Source organism: Galeopterus variegatus, unplaced genomic scaffold (genome assembly GCF_000696425.1).
Source record: "Galeopterus variegatus unplaced genomic scaffold, G_variegatus-3.0.2 Scaffold551, whole genome shotgun sequence".
Taxonomy (NCBI): Eukaryota; Metazoa; Chordata; class Mammalia; order Dermoptera; family Cynocephalidae; genus Galeopterus; species Galeopterus variegatus.
In genome coordinates, this window is record NW_007726662.1 from 56,889 (window position 1) to 74,638 (window position 17,750).

The window sequence follows — 17,750 nt, forward strand, 5'->3', positions numbered from 1 at the left end:
CCAGGCCACCAACTGGGCTAGGCTTTCTGTAGGTACCTGCCCACCCGCCCACCACACAGGCCCCCCAACTGAAAAAGAAAGAGGAACTAGAGTAGCTGGGTGGGGGTCCAGGACGTGGCTCACTGGGCAGCTGGGGATGCTGCCTAGACTTGTCCTCGCAGTTCCCCAGGGCAGGAGTAGGCTGTAGTTGGCACAGACACCCCTCCCCTCCACCAGAGCAGCAAACTATCTAGAGACAGGATCAGACAGGCAGAGGAGGACTGTCATTTACCCATCAGTACACACTCTCAAGGCCACCTCCCCCTGCCCAGGGCGCAGCAGCAGGAGCAGAGCCCAGGTGCTTTCAATCCACAACCCCCAGGGTGGGACTAACTCTTAGCTGCTTCTGGAAATTCACCACCCTTCCTAAAGGAAGGCAGCCCACTATCTGCCAACTTTGTACAATTTAAGCAATAAAGTTAAAAGCCTTCTTTTCCTGCTGTCACCTGCTAAGTGAGGGAGAAAGAAAAGAGAGAAGAAAGGAGCAAGGGGAGGGGAGAAGAACCCAGGAGAAAGAGGCAGAGGGACATGGGGTGCAGGGTGATTTCGGCTCCCAGCCCTGCCACCAGACTGTTGCAGGACCTTGGTCTAGGCTCTCCACTCTCTGGGCCTGTTTCCTCACCTGCAAAAGGGACAAAAATCCCTGCCCTGGCTGTCACAAAATTGAAGCCACACGTGAGACCCTCACATGAACAGGGCTGGTGAACTGGGAAGTGCAGCCCCTTTGAGGAGGGTAGCACTGGGGGCTCTGCCCAAAGTCCAGCCATGCTCTGCACTCCCAAAGATTATGGGTTTCCTCTTAGGAATTCCTCTGGAGGGGCAGGGGACGGTAACCTTATCATATTTGATGATGTGCTATGTGGGGCCAGTTGTTTCTCTCTCTTGGGTAGAAATCGTTGCTTGTGGGGCCGGCCCGGTGGCGCACTCGGTAGAGGGCGGCGCTCCCGCCGAGGGTTCGGATCCCATATAGAGACCGGTCTGCTCACTGGTTGAGCGCGGTGTGGGCGCGACACCGAGGGTTGCGATCCCGTTGCCAGTCACGTTGCAGGCGCGACACTGAGGGTTGCGATCCCGTTACTGGTCACGAAAAAAGATAAAAAGGAAAAAAAGAAAAAAGAAATCGTTGCTTGTGTCCTACAGATGAGGAGCGGAGGCTTGGAGAGATATGGAGAGGAAGAACTTCCACTGCACCCCCCAGCCCTAATCCCCACATGGAACAGACTCCCCTGCCTCGGTTTCATAACTGGGAGGGACTTGACAAGGAGCTCAGGGCATGAGCCATCTTCCCAGAAATCATCTTGCAGGATTCTGGTCATTAGGGCAGCACCAAATGACATCTCCCACCCAAACCACCTTCTACCTGTCGTCTCTCCATAAAAGCAGCACCGTTTGGGTCCAGATACCAGTTAGATTCCAGAGCCCCACCTGGGAACAATTCTCAAATCAAGAGTGATCAGCAGCCAACAATATCAATAACAGGACCATTTCATCTTAGACCCACCCTTTACAGTTTATAAACACTTTTATATCCATATGTCTTTGATCCTATGAGAGGTAGGGGCTGTTACCCTGTCTTACAGGAAGAAAAACTGAGGCACAGAGGGAGGGTGATTTTCCCAAGGTCACACAGGTGATCAGCAGCAGTGCCAGGGTACAAACCCAGGTTTGTCTGGTGCCAACATCATGATCTTTTCCTCTGTACTTTGTGCCCTCCTGGGGGCACAGCACGGTGGGGTTCAGAAAGCAGGAACTTCCTGAATTCATAATTCTGCTGAGCCAAGCCCTAGAAACAGACAGGTCTGAGGCTAGAAAATAGGATGGGGCAGAACGAGACAGATCCTATGGATCAGCCTGGGGATGGGCACGGGTCACATCTTTTCCAGGGGCTGCCTAAGCTGCCAGTGCCCCCACTGCAGCAGACCCTGGCCACCTACCTGCAGTGCATGCAGCACCTGGTTCCCGAGGAACAATTCAAGAAGAGCCAGGCCATCGTGCAGCGGTTTGGGGCCCCTGGTGGTCTTGGTGAGACCCTGCAACAGAAACTCTTGGAGCGGCAGGAGAAGACAGCCAACTGGGTAAGAGTTGCTGGAAGGGAGCAGGAAGCAGACATAGAGTCAGAGAGAGGGATTTAGGTGAGGGGCAGGTAGGTGACAGAGATGGAGCAGATGGGGGGACAGCAGGACAGGGATGGGGGACAGATGGGAACTGACAGGCTGCACAGATTGGGGGACAGCAAGGGTGAGGGACAGACAAGATGAGGGAGATAGGGAAAGAGGGGGCCAGATGGGGGACAGGAATTGGGGCAGCAAGGGGTGGAGATGAGGTCAGGGAAGCAGAGAGGGGTGAAAGGCAGGAAGGAGACACACAAGGCTGGGCAGGGACCGGGACGTGGAAACAACAGGATGGGAAGCTGGAATGGAAGAAAGGAGACAGTGTATGGTGAAGACCAAGGCCGGGCGAGTGTACTAGGGAGCATGCAAGCTCTAGTGCATAACTGGGGCTCGGTGTCTGCTTGTGGAATTAATGAACAAACAAATGAATGAATGATTCGATGAAGTGTCCCGATTTTCCCTCGGGGCTGCCAGGACAGGACTGGTCTTCCCTGCTGGCAATCTGCCCTTGCCTGGGAAGGGTGTATGTGGCCATCTGGGGTAATAGCAACCCCCGCCCTCCCTGCAGGTGTCTGAGTACTGGCTGAATGACATGTATCTCAATAACCGCCTGGCCCTGCCCGTCAACTCCAGCCCTGCTGTGATCTTTGCCCGGCAGCACTTTCAAGACACCAATGACCAGCTAAGGTGAGGGCACTGTACTCCTGTGCTCCCAGATTGGGAACCTGCCCAGGGTAGGGGGCCTGGCCCCAGTGCCAGGAAGGAAAGGCCAAAGTTTGTGCCTTGGCTGAGCTTTCTGGGGCCAAATGCTCTGATACAGTGGCCGCCCAGGCCGTGGGGTCTTCCTCAGAATGTATTTATTTGGGGTGGTATGAGCACTAATGGAGGTATAAGTCTCAGGTGTCCCCACGGCAGTCTTGACCTGGCCTAGGCCCTGGGAGAGGCTGCAACTGCACAGTCCCTGTCGCTGGGACACACTGCCCCAGGCTGTCCGAGGGGGCCCCTGCTGCCCTCCAGAGCCCGGGCTCTGAACAGAGGCTCCAGAGGAGGGAGAAACCGTTCCTTCCTGCCAGCCGCCGCCAGAGCCTCTGCCATCTGCTGCAATTTCAGAGCTCACTGAGCTGCAGCAAGGGCCTCTGGGACCACTGATGACGGTGGAAGGTGGGGCGGAGAGGAGAGGTCTTCCTGCTGGAGTCTCTCAGAGTCTCTGGTCTCAAGACTTGAGTGGGGCAGATGGTAAGGACAGTTCAAAGGCAGGACAGGCCAAAGTGGGCTGAGAAGAGGCAGGGTCCACCTCAGCCTCTGGGCAGGGCTTGGCCACACTAGGAAGACCCCCCACCACCCCCTCCTGCCCAAGACCAGCTCAACAGAATGCTGGCCAGGAAGCTGTCTCCTTCCCCTTGCCCCGGGCAGAAGGATGCGAGTGGACGGACAGACAACTTGTGAGAACAGTTCTCCAAATTGCATCAGAAGGTCATTTTCCTCCCGATGCAGTTAAGCCAGGCCTCGTTTGTCCACGGACAGTCAAGACGACAGAGTCCCTGCACGGTTCTCTGGTGCCTTTCCCCCCAGTGCTCGCTTTCCTTTTTATAGCAGCAGGGGACTAAATGACTGACTTTCCCTGGGAGTCTGGATGTTCCAGAACTCCAGTGCAGACCTGGGACTGGCCTTTCCCAGGAAGAACTGCCTCCTGCCATTCAGCCCTTTTCTGCCTGCTCAGGGCCCCTTCCGGCTCCCCTCTCCTCAAGGTGACTCCACTTTCCGCTCCTCTCCCTCGGGAGCTGCTCTACCCCCAGTCTTCAGCAAAGGACCATTTTTAATCCAAGGCTTGTGATGGGCTGACAGCATTGGGGGTGGGGGCAGCAGGAACCACATCTGGTTAGTGTACCACTGGGGCCTGGCATATGGTGGGTGACCGTTGAATTTGGAACAGAGAGGGAGGAATGAAGGGAGAGGAGGGAGGGAAAAAGGCAGAAAAAAGGAAGGGAGGAAGGAGGGGAGGAAGAGAAGGGGAGGGCGGCGGGCCCTGGGAGGAGAGGCTCAGGCCTGGCTCTCTCTGCAGGTTTGCAGCCGGCCTCATCTCGGGTGTGCTCAGCTACAAGGCCCTGCTGGACAGGTAGGACTGGGCCCGCCTGGGGAGGGCAGCGCCCTGTGCTGGTACAGTCTGCTTATGTGTCTGTCTCCCTGCTGCTCTAGATAGGGAGCTCCAGAAGGCAGGGACCTTGTTCATTCCCAGCTCCCTGTTCTCTGTTCCTGTCACAGAGCAGGAGACCCACTGCCAGCCCCCCAGTGTCAGGAGAACCTATAGCCCAGCTGGCCCTTTTCCTGGAATAATCACCGTCCTTCCTTGATCTTTTTAAAATGCCCCTTCCATCCGTTCCTTGTATGTTCCCTGGTGTGAATTAGTTTGCGGGAATCTGGAGACCCTGCTGGAAGGTGGAGGAGGAAGAGGGGTGGACTAAGGTGATGGCCAGCCCAGCTTCACTACGTGGAGGAACCGTCTCTGCCCTCTGAGCCTGCTTCCTCAGCCCCACCAAGCTCAGTGCACACGGGGATATTCTGACAGCAGGAGAGAGCGGCACAAGCCCAGTGGGTTGTCTTCGATTTTAGGAGAAAGTCCCTATCCTGGCCAAGCCCCAGGGTGCCCAGGTGTAACATTGGGTCCCCAGAGGCAGAGAATATAGGGCATCAGGTGCTGGAATAAGAGAGGGGCCCAAAGCAGTGTCCCTTGCACAAATGAGGAAGCAGAAGCTCAGAGAGGTTCAGTAACTTGCTCATGGTCACACAGCCAGGAGGCAGCAGGGCATGGTGGGCATGAGGGGCAAACCTCACTCTCTGTTCAACTTGATCCAACTCAGTCTTTACTCAGCCTTAGGGCAGAGGCTCAGACTCACAGCCCCTCCAGGGTAGGGCTGCTCCCTCTGGAGAGGAGGGGGCAGGGCTCCCAGACCCAAAGGGCAGAGCACTCAGGGCTCAGGCCCTGGGGTCAGCAGACCTGAATTCAGACGCCCATAGAACTAGATGTGTGGACCTTGGGGGATGGCTCATAGCTACGGTCCCCTGTCCCTTGATGGGAGCAGCGATAGCAGCCCCCTCTCGGGGCCGTTGTGGCACACAGCAGACTCTCTCCTCTCACTCCTCTAACTTCCAGGCCTGTGGGTTGCTGTCTCTCTCCCTCGTGGGCAATACTCTGCCTCCTCCCAGGACTCACTCCTCCAGCTCTCAGCCCAGCCTGTTTTCAAAGAACCTCATCCCTTACAATACCCCAGCTGGGCGGTGGAAGAGGGAGGGTATGGGTCTGGGGACTTTGTACCCATCCAAGGCTGACAGTCTAGACCCTAGACCCTCATGTACATGTGTGTGGACATGTGCATGTGGACACATGTGTGTGTGCACGCTCACACACACATACCGAAGCATATCCACATGAAGGTTCCCACGTCCAATGGCTGTAAATGTCATAAGGCTGGAACATTTCCCAAGCGCCTGTTTTGAACCCTTCATTCATTTATTCACTATGCGATGTATTGGTGCTGGAAAGATGAAGAGAAATAAGGTTGTCATCTTGTCCTCAAAGGGCTTTCAGACTACTGGGCAAGACAGACACATAAACAGACACAAAATGCAGCTTTGTGCCTCCCCTGGGGCCCCAGGCATCCCCACTGGGTACCCCCTGTCATTTCAAGCGAGCCGAGTGGAGCTCTGGGTCCCCTCCCCTTGCCTCGCCTCTCACTAAGTGCACCCCGGCTGGTAAGTCCAGGAACCTAGAAGATACCTGTGCCCGCTCCTCCTCCCTTGCCCCACTTCTAATCCTCTGGAACACACCCCCAAGCCTCCCCCTCCCTCTCTCCTCCCCCACAACCCACATGGCCTCCTTCCTTGTTCTTCCTGTGACCCCGTTGTCCATTCCCCACATATAACCAGGGTAACTTAAAGAGCAAAATAGGAACCCAATCGTGCCTCTGCATGCTAAAGCCTCCCATGGGCTCTCACTACATCGAGAATAAAATGCCATCTCCTTAGCACTGCGGCCCCACACGACCTGACCCTGCGCATCTCTTCACTCGGCTCTAACCTTGACCTTGGTGTTATCAGCACCACTCTCTAACCAACTGAACTAACCAGTCAGCTCCTTTCTGCTTTTGACCAGAGCTTCTCAAGCTAACTCTGGAAAAGAACCAATTTTTCTTTAATTTTGTAAAATTTTTGTAAAACACAACAAAAAAGGAATTACTGAAAAATGGTGCAAAGGTACAAAATATGAGACCACATGTTTTATTGCTGGATTCAACAGACATAACTTTCCCATTACATTGCTGCAAACGCTTCTGGATTCCAGCACTCACCCTGCCAGTGGTTAACCTGGACAGTTTAGTATGTTGCCCGCACTGCCCACTTCTCACCCCTCGGGCTCAGCTCAATCATCTGGGCCTCAGTGAAACTGTCCCCAGCCACCTCCTTCTGCCCCTGCCAGTCACTGTGTCTTCACTCTGCCTCATTACCTGATAGCCCCGTTTACCAGTTTCCTGCTTGTTGTCTACTCCCCACTGATACATCCCAGGATCTGCACACCATTAGAGTAGGAAATGGTGCCCAGCACAGAGGAGGTGCTCAGCAAATATTTGGTGACTGAAAGGGTGGAAAGATGAATGAATGGATGGATGAGGGATGGATGGATGGATGGATGATGGATGGATGGATGGATGAATGATGGATGGGTGGATGGATGGATGATGGATGGATGGATGGATGAATGATGGATGGGTGGATGGATGGATGATGGATGGATGGATGGATGGATAGATGGTGGGTGGATGGGTGGATAGATGGTGGATAGACAGATGGGTGGGTACATGGAAGGAAGGGGGGAGGGAGGATAGACACAAGGCATGCTGAGACCACAGGGGAGAGAACTTTCTGCCTTGAACTCAGAGGAGGCTTCTAGAGAAGATGATGAAGGAGTAGGCTCCTGAAGGAGAAGAAGGAGTTTTCTAGACAGAACAATCTAGTGCAGGGGTGCGGCAAAGGCATGCCACGTGAAGATCAGCATAATAAAAGCACAGAAGGCTAAATGGCAAGGTCTGCACATGCAGCGGGTGAGGCATGGGTGAGGGTGGATTTGAGAAAATGCAAGGGTCTCCATGGGCCGTGGAAATGGGGCACTCCTCTCCTTTAAATAGTGGAGAACTGAGCTCTGCAACTGACTTCATGATGCATTTCTGGGGTTTTTGCTCCAGTTTGCCTAATCAAGTTACAATAAAACTAATTCCATTTCCCTCTCTCCCCCCACCCCCCTCACAACTTCCCACCTCCCTCTCCAATTTCCCCTCCTCCCTGTCCCCCTCCAGCCACTCCATCCCCACCGACTGTGCCAAGGGCCAGCTGTCAGGGCAGCCTCTTTGTATGAAGCAGTACTACGGGCTCTTCTCCTCCTACCGGCTCCCTGGCCACACCCAGGACACGCTGGTGGCCCAGAAAAGCAGCGTCATGCCTGAACCCGAGCACATCATCGTGGCCTGCTGCAACCAGGTAAGCAGCTCCTTGTCACCGCCGCAGTCTCTCAGGCTTGGGGAGGGGGGTGGGGCGGGCAGTAGCCATGCGTGCTCATCCATCATCCATTCCTGCTTCTCCGAGGGTGCTCAGCCCACTTCCCAGCTGCACATGGTGAGCTGCGGCACAGTGGCCCCAAAGCAGAGTAGGAACTTCTGGTCAGTCCCACTGCTCTCCACCAGTTGGCTTTTAAGAACGAGGAGGATGTCACTTAGAGAACGCCCTCCAGGGCCCACACTTCAGCCCCGACCAGCTAGGCCAGTGGAAGAACTGCTTGGATGGACAGGGTCATGAGCGAGTACCAGCATGGCCTCGGCGCCTGCACCTGTACACACAGTCACCCAGGCCATGGCCTTCCTGGAGACCACACATGGGCAGACGGACAGAGTTATGGACGGACTGACTGACGGGACCTCCCATGTGCCAGACCAGGGGTTCCACACTCCCAGCATTCGTCCCATTTAACCCTCGCTATGACCTTGCAGAGACGGCCTTCAAGTATCTGTTTGACAGATGAGGAAATGGGATACAGACAGGTTAAGTGGTTTGTCCAAGAGTGGGAAGGACTCTGAGGTCTGGCTGTGCCCTAAGCGCTCTATCCTCTGCTGCTCAGGTCTTCAGATGGGTTCCATGGAGCACAAGGGCCCCATGGGGGTCTGAGGGGCAGGCTGAGCTGCAGGCTCCTGACCCCTTCCCAGTGCCCCCCACACTGTACATTCTATGTCTTGAGCCTTCATATAAATATTTCACGTGACACCAAGTTTGGTGGGTTTTTTTTGCTAAAACCCAGGTTTGACAACCATCCCAGGGACTCCCCTGATACTTGTCCTGTAGTATTTTCTTTTGGGGCTGATCTCACATTTTTGGAGCTCAGTGAAATCTGCCATCCAACGGTGGCTGTGACCCTGTCCCAGACTTGAAGGCCAACCAGGAGGCCTCCCAGTCCACCTGACACTCTGGCCAGCCAGTCACAAGATGAGAACCTTCCTCTATCTCCAATCAAAAGTCAAACCCAGCATTTCCCAGTCCCCACACACCATAGTATCCACCCCTTCCAGAAAGACTCGTGGGGCTCCTGCTCCAGACCAGGCCACGTGGACACTGCTCAGGGCAGGAGACAAGGTACTCATGACAGTCAGCTGAAAAAAGTGTCTGGACCTGGGTCTAGGAACAGACCCTTCATCAAGCTGAAGTTCTGACCTTCAAAATGACATCACCACAAGGTGGTGTCATTTTGAAGGTCAGCACTGAGCTTACATACAAAGCACATGTATGGACACACATGGATGCACGCATGTGTATGCAGAGCGCTCTGTGTGTTGGTTTTCCATTTTAACCTTCATCTGCACATCATTTGCGGGCTTGCTTTTTTTCCGCACTCACCAGTGTGTTTGAGATCTGCCTGGTAGCTCTATCTCAAACTAGTCTATCTTGTTTACCAGCTGGGTAGACCAGCACTGGACGAGTACACTGCATTTTACTGAGCCATCCCCTCCTGGAGAATGCTGAAGGTCTCTACCATTTTGCTATCACAAACAAGGTTGCTATGCACATTTCTTCGCATGTCCTCCAGTGCATGCAGGTGTGCTCCTCTAAGCTGCAGGCAAAAGTGTGCATTCACAAGTGCGATTGCTGAGTCACGAGTGTGCACATCTTTAGTTTTGATGGACACTGCCCTCCCACAGCTGTTGTCCCAATTTCTAATCGATTCCCATAAACATGAACTGGGAACCACAAAAGCAAATTTTCTTTTGGCTAAGTTTAATCAGGTCTTCTTTGATTGGGGACATCTTGGAGCCCTGCACAGCCAACAGCACTGGTTTGGTCCCCAAATTGTGACTCTTCTGAACCACCAGATACCTTGGGGACCTTGGGCCTGAGCAACCCCTGTCCCGCACTCATCTGTGAAGGCTCAGTGAAGGCCACTGCCTTGGGCCGGCTGCCACCAGTGACATGTTTGACCTGTTTCCCCCACAGTTCTTTGTCTTGGACGTTGTCATTAATTTCCGCCGTCTCAGTGAGGGGGATCTGTTCACTCAGTTGAGAAAGATAGTCAGAACGGCTTCCAACGAGGAAGAGCGTTTGCCTCCCATCGGCCTGCTGACGTCAGACAGGAGGAGCGAGTGGGCCGAGGCCAGGACGGTCCTCGTGAAAGGTCAGCAGCAGTGCCCGGCGCGTCTCCGGCTCGTCCCGTCCTCATGCCCTTCAGCTTGTCCCTCCTCCAGGGCGGGCAGCACGGCCTCATGCCCATTAGCCATAGCATGGGGAGCCTGGGCCTCCCTCCAGCCCAGGACTGGAAGCGAGTCCTGCGGTCAAAGCCGAAGGCACCCTCTGTGCCCTCGTGTTCTGTCTGATGACCTTCTAGCCTTGTGGGTGAGACTAACGGGACTCGTGGGCCGTCTGGGAATATCGGGGGAGGAGAGGTCTGTTGTGCTGCTGGTGGTCTGGGGGTGCTCATTTAGACGTCGCGGGGAGAGCGGTCATATGTGGGGGAGCCCACCTCTGGGACGGTGGCTGGCGCCTCCTTCACCCGACTTCTCCATCCTGGGACTTTGCATCTTCAAGCTGACTCTCTTCCTTCTGGCTGGGTGTTGTTCTCATGAAAGTCTCCAAGCATTCCCACATTATTCTGGAAAATTTTTAATCATCCTTCTGGACACTACTTTTCAAATCCAAAGACAGCCCTCGTTTAAGGAGCTGGATAGAGGGACTTTCTTTGTCGCCCAAGTTAGAGATTCTGGACTGAGAAGGAAGACTTCTATGAGTCTCTATCAGCCCCTTGGGATTTTGGGGAGCCAGACAATCCTTTCAGAGCCCCCGTGGGTCTAAAACTGTGAACTCTGGGCTAGGCCTGGAAGTTTGAGAGACAGAGAAGAGAAGTCTCTGCCCCTCAGCAGCCAAACGATAGGAACATAGGAACGGGGGAATAGAGGGCATGGGGAGGAGGATTCAAATCCGCAGGAATGTGACGCTTTCCCATATAAGAAAATAGAGACAGCAGGTGCTGAATAAGTGCTCTGGGGCTTCAGAGGGGAGGGAACCCTTCCAATGGGATCTGGAAGGGCCCTGATGGGAGAGGTGAGTGAGCGCAGCTGGAGCAGGGAGGGAGGGATGGTGTACAGGTGGCTGGCAGCTCAGCAGGGATATATCCGTCCACTCTGCCAGGCGACCATGAGGAGAGCAGCCAGCCAGTGGAGATGGTTGTGCTGGAAATCCTGGGGCCTGGCTCCCTGAAAATAGGCACTTGCATTTTCTGGTCCCTCTCTCTAGAAGGTTCTTCCCCCAGAGCCACTGGCTCCTGGCAGCATGCAGAGTTCAGCTCAGGTGTCTCAGCCTCAGGCCCTCCTTGAGCATCCCCCCTCACATCACACCCTCCAGTCACCACGGCCCACTCTCTGAGGGCAGCTTTGCATTTGTTTGATCAGCACTGATGATCTGCTCCCTCCCCCAGCCTATGAGGTCTCCAGGACAGGGCCTTGTCTGTTTGGTCAGCAGCCCATTTACATTAACTAAACAAAAGAGTGATTACTAGTGATACCAGGGGCTCAGACTTATTTCCCACCTCCCAATCAATTATTCTTTTATCCCAATTAACTGTTCTTTTATCCAATTATTGGGTGCCTGCTGACTGCTCGGTCCTAAATAGGGGGCTGCAGGGGCCACAGGGAGGTGTGAGAGCTGACTCTGTCCTCCAGGACCTCCCACCAGGTTGGGGAATTAATAGCTCCTCTTTTGAAAGTGAGTTAACTCCCTCAGGAGACCATGGTGTAATCAGATCCCATTCCTCTCCCCTCCAGGGACAGAAACAGGCATCAAAATAATCGCCTCTGCTTCCAGCGTGGTTTCCACTTTATTAGCAGGCCAGGCCCAAGATGACTCCTCTAGGACTGACCAGGATCGCCTGGAGGTCTAAGCGCTTGGGCTGCGCTAATCAGAATTAATTTGTTAATGGCACTTGATCTGGCTTTCTGAATGGAAGTGCTGTTTCTGAAGGAAGCTTGACAGAAAGGAGGGGACATGCACGCTCCCCTTGGGCAGTCCGATTAATCCAGTTAACACCAACCGACCTTGTCATCTGCACAGCAGGAAACCAGTCCCTCCCAGAGCCCTGCTCCCAGAGCAGCCCCTGCCCGCAGGAGGGAGACAGGGAGACCATGAAGGAAATGATTTCCATCTCATTGTGAAAGATTACGGCAGCTCGGGCAAGGGTTGAGCATAAAGATAGAAAGACCTGGGTGGGGTCTAGACATATTTCAAGGCAGAAGCATCAGGAAGGAAAAGTGAAGCAAGAGAGCCTCCGGGTTTTTTTATTTGAGCCACTGAGCTCAAATCAAAAAAAAGAAAAAAAAAAAAAGTGGTGCCACTGACTGGGATGGGAACAGGGTGGGGGAGTAAGTGCAGAGTGGAGAAGTCCTTCCTGATCGCGTTAGGTCTCAGATGCCTGCGTCATCTGTGTGGAGATGTCAAGTTTGATCTCAGTGTCTGGAGCTCAGGGAGAGGTCAGTACAGAGATATAAATTTGAGAGCCATCAGCATATCCATGATACTTAAAGTTGTGGCCTTGGATGAGATCATCTAGAAGCAGAAGCATGGGGCCAGGGGGTCAGGTAGGGAAAGATGCAAAGGCGATTGAGAAAGAGCAGCCGGTGAAGTAAGGGAGAGCCAGGGGACGAGTCCAGATCCAAGAGGGACGAAAGCAGCGTCCAGCCACATGGGGTGCTGCTGGGGCTCGAGGAAGAGCAGGACAGGGAAGAGACACCAGGTTTGGCAACCCCGATGTTGCCAGGGAGCTTGACCAGGGCCGGGCAGGACAGGTGGGAAGGACGAATGGTGTGCGCTGATGCAGACGGTCCAGCAGCAGAAAGACACTGTCGATGAGGTGGTCGATGTACAGAGCCGGTGAGCCTGGTGGACTCTCTTCAGACACTTTGGTATTAAAACCAGCAGAAAAATGAGAGAGTTTCTGGAAGAGGATGGGGATCAAGAGGAGAGGCAAGTGCATGGAAGGAACCCAGTAAAAGCAATTGTTGAGAAGGAGAGAGGAGATAAATGCAGTGGGAACCCAGAGGACAAGAGGCCTGTGGCTGGTGCAGGGACAACTGCAAACCCGGGGCATAAGGAAGCACCTGGTCTCAGATCAGCAGTTTGGCAGCTGTGAGCTGAGAGAGGCGAGGGTAGGATTCTGAAGACAAAAAAAAGTAGGAAACTTTATAAGATTTATAGACTGCGTTAAGCTCACGTATGAGGATATGGGGTCATACATTTCAGGGGAAGCTAATTAGGATTGTTGTGCAATTTTTTTCCCCCACAATGTTCAGCAGCTCAGGTTCAATCAAGGAAAAGGGGGGGTCGCAGGGTCCAGCCAGATTTGGTGAGTATGACTGAGGGAGAGAGGGGAAGGTATGGCCAGGGAATGGCTGGACTGTGGGAGTGTGAGCTGCATGAGAAGGTGTATGCGTGTGCTCAGGCTGCCATAACCACATACCACAGGCCGAAGGGCTTGAACAACAGAAATTTATTGTCGCACGGTTCTGAGGCTGCGAGTCTGAGGTCAAGCTGTCAACATGGCTGCTTTCTTCTGAAGCCTCTTTTTGCCTGGCAGACACTGTCTTCACCCTGTGTCCTCACACGGTCTCTCCTTTGGGTGTGGCTGTGTCCTTGTCTCCTCCTCTTATAAGGCCACCAGTCATATTGATCAGGGCCCACCCATATGACCTCATTTAACATAATCACCTCTTGAAAGCCCCATCTCCAAATGCAGTCACATTCTGAGGTGCTGGGGTTGGGCCGTAGCATGTGAATCTGGGGGCACACACGTCAGTCAGCCCCGTCATGGGAGAGAAGGGAAACGCAGAGTGGAGGACGGATGGGGGATGGGCAATGGGGCCGATGGGCTTTGGGGAATTGGCGAAGTCCGATGTGCTCAGTGGGGTTACAGTATGTGAACTAGAAAGCCAGAGTGTGGGATGCTTGAAACTGAGCCCTCAGAGGTGGGGAGTCTGGTTGTGAGAAGCTCCCAGATCTCGGGAGTAGGTGCTGAGGTTGGACTGTCCAAGGTGGGGAGGTCGAGGATTTGAGAGGCGAGGTTGTGGGCTGGGTCACCCATATGAATGTCTGAGTTACCGAGAATGACAGCTCACACAGTGATGGGCAGGAAGAAGGTGAACCGGGAGCCTGCATCTTCGTGATGGGGGTCATCAGGAGGTCGACAGCACACGATGGCCATGGGGATCTGCCTAAGGGCTCTAGCTCCAAAGGGAAAGGAGGAAGGAGGACTCATTTTGAAATGGGGACAGGGAGAAGGCAGCCATCTACCTACCCTGGCCCTGGCGCACGTGAGTGTGAAGGAAAACAACAAGGTCCTACGAGTGGGTGGCAGGGAAGCAGGGCCTCAGGGGGGCGCCACGCACCGGGTGGGGCAGAAGGTGAGTGGTGAGCCATGCAGGGCAACTGGTCCATCTCGAGGCCAGCGCCCCGAAGGGCTCAGGAGGGAGGAGAGGAGAGGGGTGAGGGCTGAGCGCCCTTAGGGGACTCGTGGAGCGCTGGGGTGGGAGCACCAGTGAGCCGCCCTGGGACGGTGGTCATTACCTACAAGGCTCTCGCCATGAAGGCTCAGCCACCTGGCTGTACTTGGGATGAGGGTTCTTCCCGGCCCACAGCAGTCTCCTGATTCATGCCGTGGAATGGGTTGAGCTACTCCAGGTCTTCTCAGCTGAAGCCCTGAGGTCCCCGCCTCCCTTCCTGGGGCCTGGGTACAGAGACCAGTTCCTGTGGGCATGGGGCCCAGGCAAGTGCTGTCCAGCAGGAAGCCTCGGCCAGGCTGAGTCCCTCTCATCTTGGAGGCCTAGACCAAGGAGCCTGAGTTCAGATGGAATGAGTCTCTGAGTTCTCATGAGGTCAACTGAGGCCTCGTGGGGCAGGGGCTTGTCCCACCCACCCACCCTTCATCTCCTCAACCATCTCTCCCTGATTCTCCACCCCCCCGTCAACCAGGACAGCCCCCTTCTGTGAGCTCCCAGGCTGCCCAGGGGACTCTCTACCATGACACTGGGGTAAAGGAGCTTGTGGAGGTCCAGCCTCACGCCAAGCCTGGGCACCTCCCCCACAGTCTTGCATGGGCTCTCACGCAGAGCTCATGCAGACGTGCACAGGAGTGTGTGAACTGGCATCACTGAAAGCAGTCTGATCATCCATAGGCCAACACCAAGTGCCCTCCTGGGGGGCCAAGGTGCCAGAGCGTGCAGGCTAAAAACCACAGGAGAGGTTCAGGCAGAGTCCTGAGGGAATGTGGAGCCGTGCTCCCTGCCTATCACAGCCCAGGAGGAAATGAGGCTAAATCCAGGTGGGCTGAGGTCAGTGTGACTCAGCCCTGGCTACAGACTAGGGTTGGCTGACGACATCAGGATCATCTAGAGCATTCCTTAAAAAAACAAAACAGATTCCTGGGCCCCAGTGATTTTCCAGTGGGACAGGAGTGAGGCCAAGGAATCTATGTTTAAAGCGCCCTGGCGTTTTCACGTTGCAGCCCAGCTGGGAGCCTACTTATTTAGGTAATAGCAGCTACCAGGCATCTAGGTTCCCCTTTGTGCTTGGCCTTGTCCTGAACGCTTTCTGTCCTTTATTGCCATAAATCTTCATTATGCCTGTGAGGTGGGGATGTCATCCCCACAAACTAGGGGTGGAGGCTGCATCTCCCTGGGGCTGAGCAGTTCCCACCCTTAGAGGTGAAGTTCGGAATGTCCACCTCCTCGGCCTGAGGTCTGCAGGCAGGGGTGGGATTTGGAAGAAGAGCTTGGGGCCTGCACATCCTTGCAGGGCCTCCCTCCCCACCAAGCCATGGGCTGTGGCCTTCCTGAACCCAGGAGGAGCCAACACCGTTATCCTGGTCTGGAAATTTAATTAGACATTCGGCTCTGAGTCTGGAAGACTACAGCACTTGTCAATTTATAGGAAAAGGATGGCCAGCCTGGAGAGCCCCCCCTCCAGCTTGCTGGCTTTCCTGGGTGCTGCTGTGGAGATCCTGCCAACAGACCTCACGGGCAGCTGCTCTCCATTTACACAGCGCCGTAAATATTTATCCCCAGTAGCCAATTAGAGCTGAGCCACTGCTTTCAAGGAGGGAACTGACAGAAGGCTGCCGTCATGGTTTACAAGAACTTCTCAGGCTGGGGGCATTTTGCTATTTAAATATCGTCATCCAGAGCGAGGCAAGACTGCTGATGTTAAAACCAATTACACATTAGCAATAACAACCTCTTTGATTTAATTGGCCCCAGAAATACCTCTTGAGCTCTCAAGGCTGAATGAGATTCTCTCTCTCTGGGGAGGGTCTGGGACCAATGCCCCGTCCCATAGTAGAAGCATGAAGGCCTTTACGGACAGGAGCATACCAACAGCAAAAGGCAAGTGGTTCAGGGCAACAGGCTTGGCCTTGACCTGCCCTGCTGATGTCTCCTGCAGTCTGGGCCTCCTAGTCTATAGTATGGAGGTAGCAGCCCGCCTCTGGGTAGGACTGAGAGGACGGTCTATAATGCAGATGGCCTGGTGTCTGGTGCACAGAGTGTGTTTGCTAAATGGCAGCTCTTATTAGATTTCAGGAAACACTCTGGGGAATGCTTTGCCCAATGCCACGACCTCTCTGGAAAAATCTGGTGAACCTGAAAATGGGCCCCCGCTGAAAGGACACTGCCCATGTGATCAAAAACGATAGTCCCCAGGCCCTCGGGCTGGATGGCCTTGGCTCCTTGTGTGGAATCTGAATGCTGATTAACTCTGCTGTACCTTCTGCTTCCCCTGGGCTCTCCACAGCCCACATGCTCTGTATGCGCACACCCGAGACCTCCCTCCTTCAATCTCTCCCTGGTTGCCATTTCTCTAGCCCTCATTTTTCATTTTATGTGCAGTGTAGTAATAGTAGTAGTAATAATAATGGTAATAGCAATAGCTGGGGTGCAAGGCAGCTGGGAGGTGTTTCTGGCATCTCCTGTCCTTCCCCACCTGCCGCCCTTACCCTAGTTTGGAAGCATGATAGCTCTGTATTTCCTCTGCGTTTGGGAAAGGGTGGTTAGAACCCAGAGGAAGGAGCAGTTCTTGGCTCTTGAGTTCTTTTTTCTTTTTTAAATTAAATTAGATTCATTGGGGATAACTGTAGACTCACATGCAATTGTAAGAAATCATACAGAGAGATCTCCACATGTGCCCATTTGTCTCCAATGGTAACATCTTGCAAAACTGTAGTACAGTATCACAACCAGGATATTCACATTGATACAACCAGGATGCAGAACATTCCATCACTCAAGGATCCCTCCTGTTGTTCTTTTAGGACCACACCTTCTTCCCTCCCACTTCACCCCTCCTTAACTCCTGGCAACCACAAATCTGTTCTCCGTTTCTATAATTTTGTTGTCTCAAGAATGTTATACAAATGAAATCATATAGTATGTATGATTTTGGGGAGTGACTTTTCTCACTCATCATTCTCTGGAGATTCATCCCAGTTGTTGCATGTGTCAGTAGTCATTGCTTTTTATTACTGAGTAGTATCTCTGAATCGTTAAAGAAATGATGTGCCACATTTCTTTAACAATCTACCTATCAAAGGACATCTCAGTTGTTTCCAGTTTGGGACTACTATAAATAAAGCTACTATGAATGTTTGTATATAGGTTTTTGTGTGAACATATGTTTTCATTTCTGGAAAAATGCCCAGGAATGAGATTTCTAGATCACATGATAGTTGGATGTTTAGTTTTATAAGAAACTGATGAAACTATTTTCTGGAGTGATACTAGCTTTTCACATTCCCATCAGCAATGCACACGGGATACAATTTCTCCACATCCTGGCCAACATTTGGTGTTATCACAATTTTTTATTTTGGCCACTCTGATAGGTGTATGGTAATACCTCATTGTAGCTTTAATCTATATTTCTCTAATGACTAATGATGTTGAATATATTTTCACATGCTCATGTCTTTTGCCCATTTTCTAATTGGGTTGTTTAGAGTTTTTGCCCATTTTCTAATTGGGTTGTTTAGAGTTTTGC

At 53.3% G+C, this 17,750-nt stretch overlaps 1 protein-coding gene across 1 annotated transcript in view; it reads left to right on the forward strand.

The window, feature by feature from the left end:
• CHAT (choline O-acetyltransferase) overlaps window positions 1-17,750 on the forward strand; it is a 48,603-nt gene that overhangs the window by 1,687 nt on the left and 29,166 nt on the right. Inside the window, exons 2-6 of the mRNA XM_008569983.1 lie at window positions 1,923-2,114; window positions 2,719-2,837; window positions 4,213-4,266; window positions 7,499-7,679; window positions 9,678-9,855. Of these exons, the coding sequence (XP_008568205.1) occupies window positions 1,923-2,114; window positions 2,719-2,837; window positions 4,213-4,266; window positions 7,499-7,679; window positions 9,678-9,855 (724 nt within the window). The remainder of the gene's footprint in view (window positions 1-1,922; window positions 2,115-2,718; window positions 2,838-4,212; window positions 4,267-7,498; window positions 7,680-9,677; window positions 9,856-17,750) is intronic.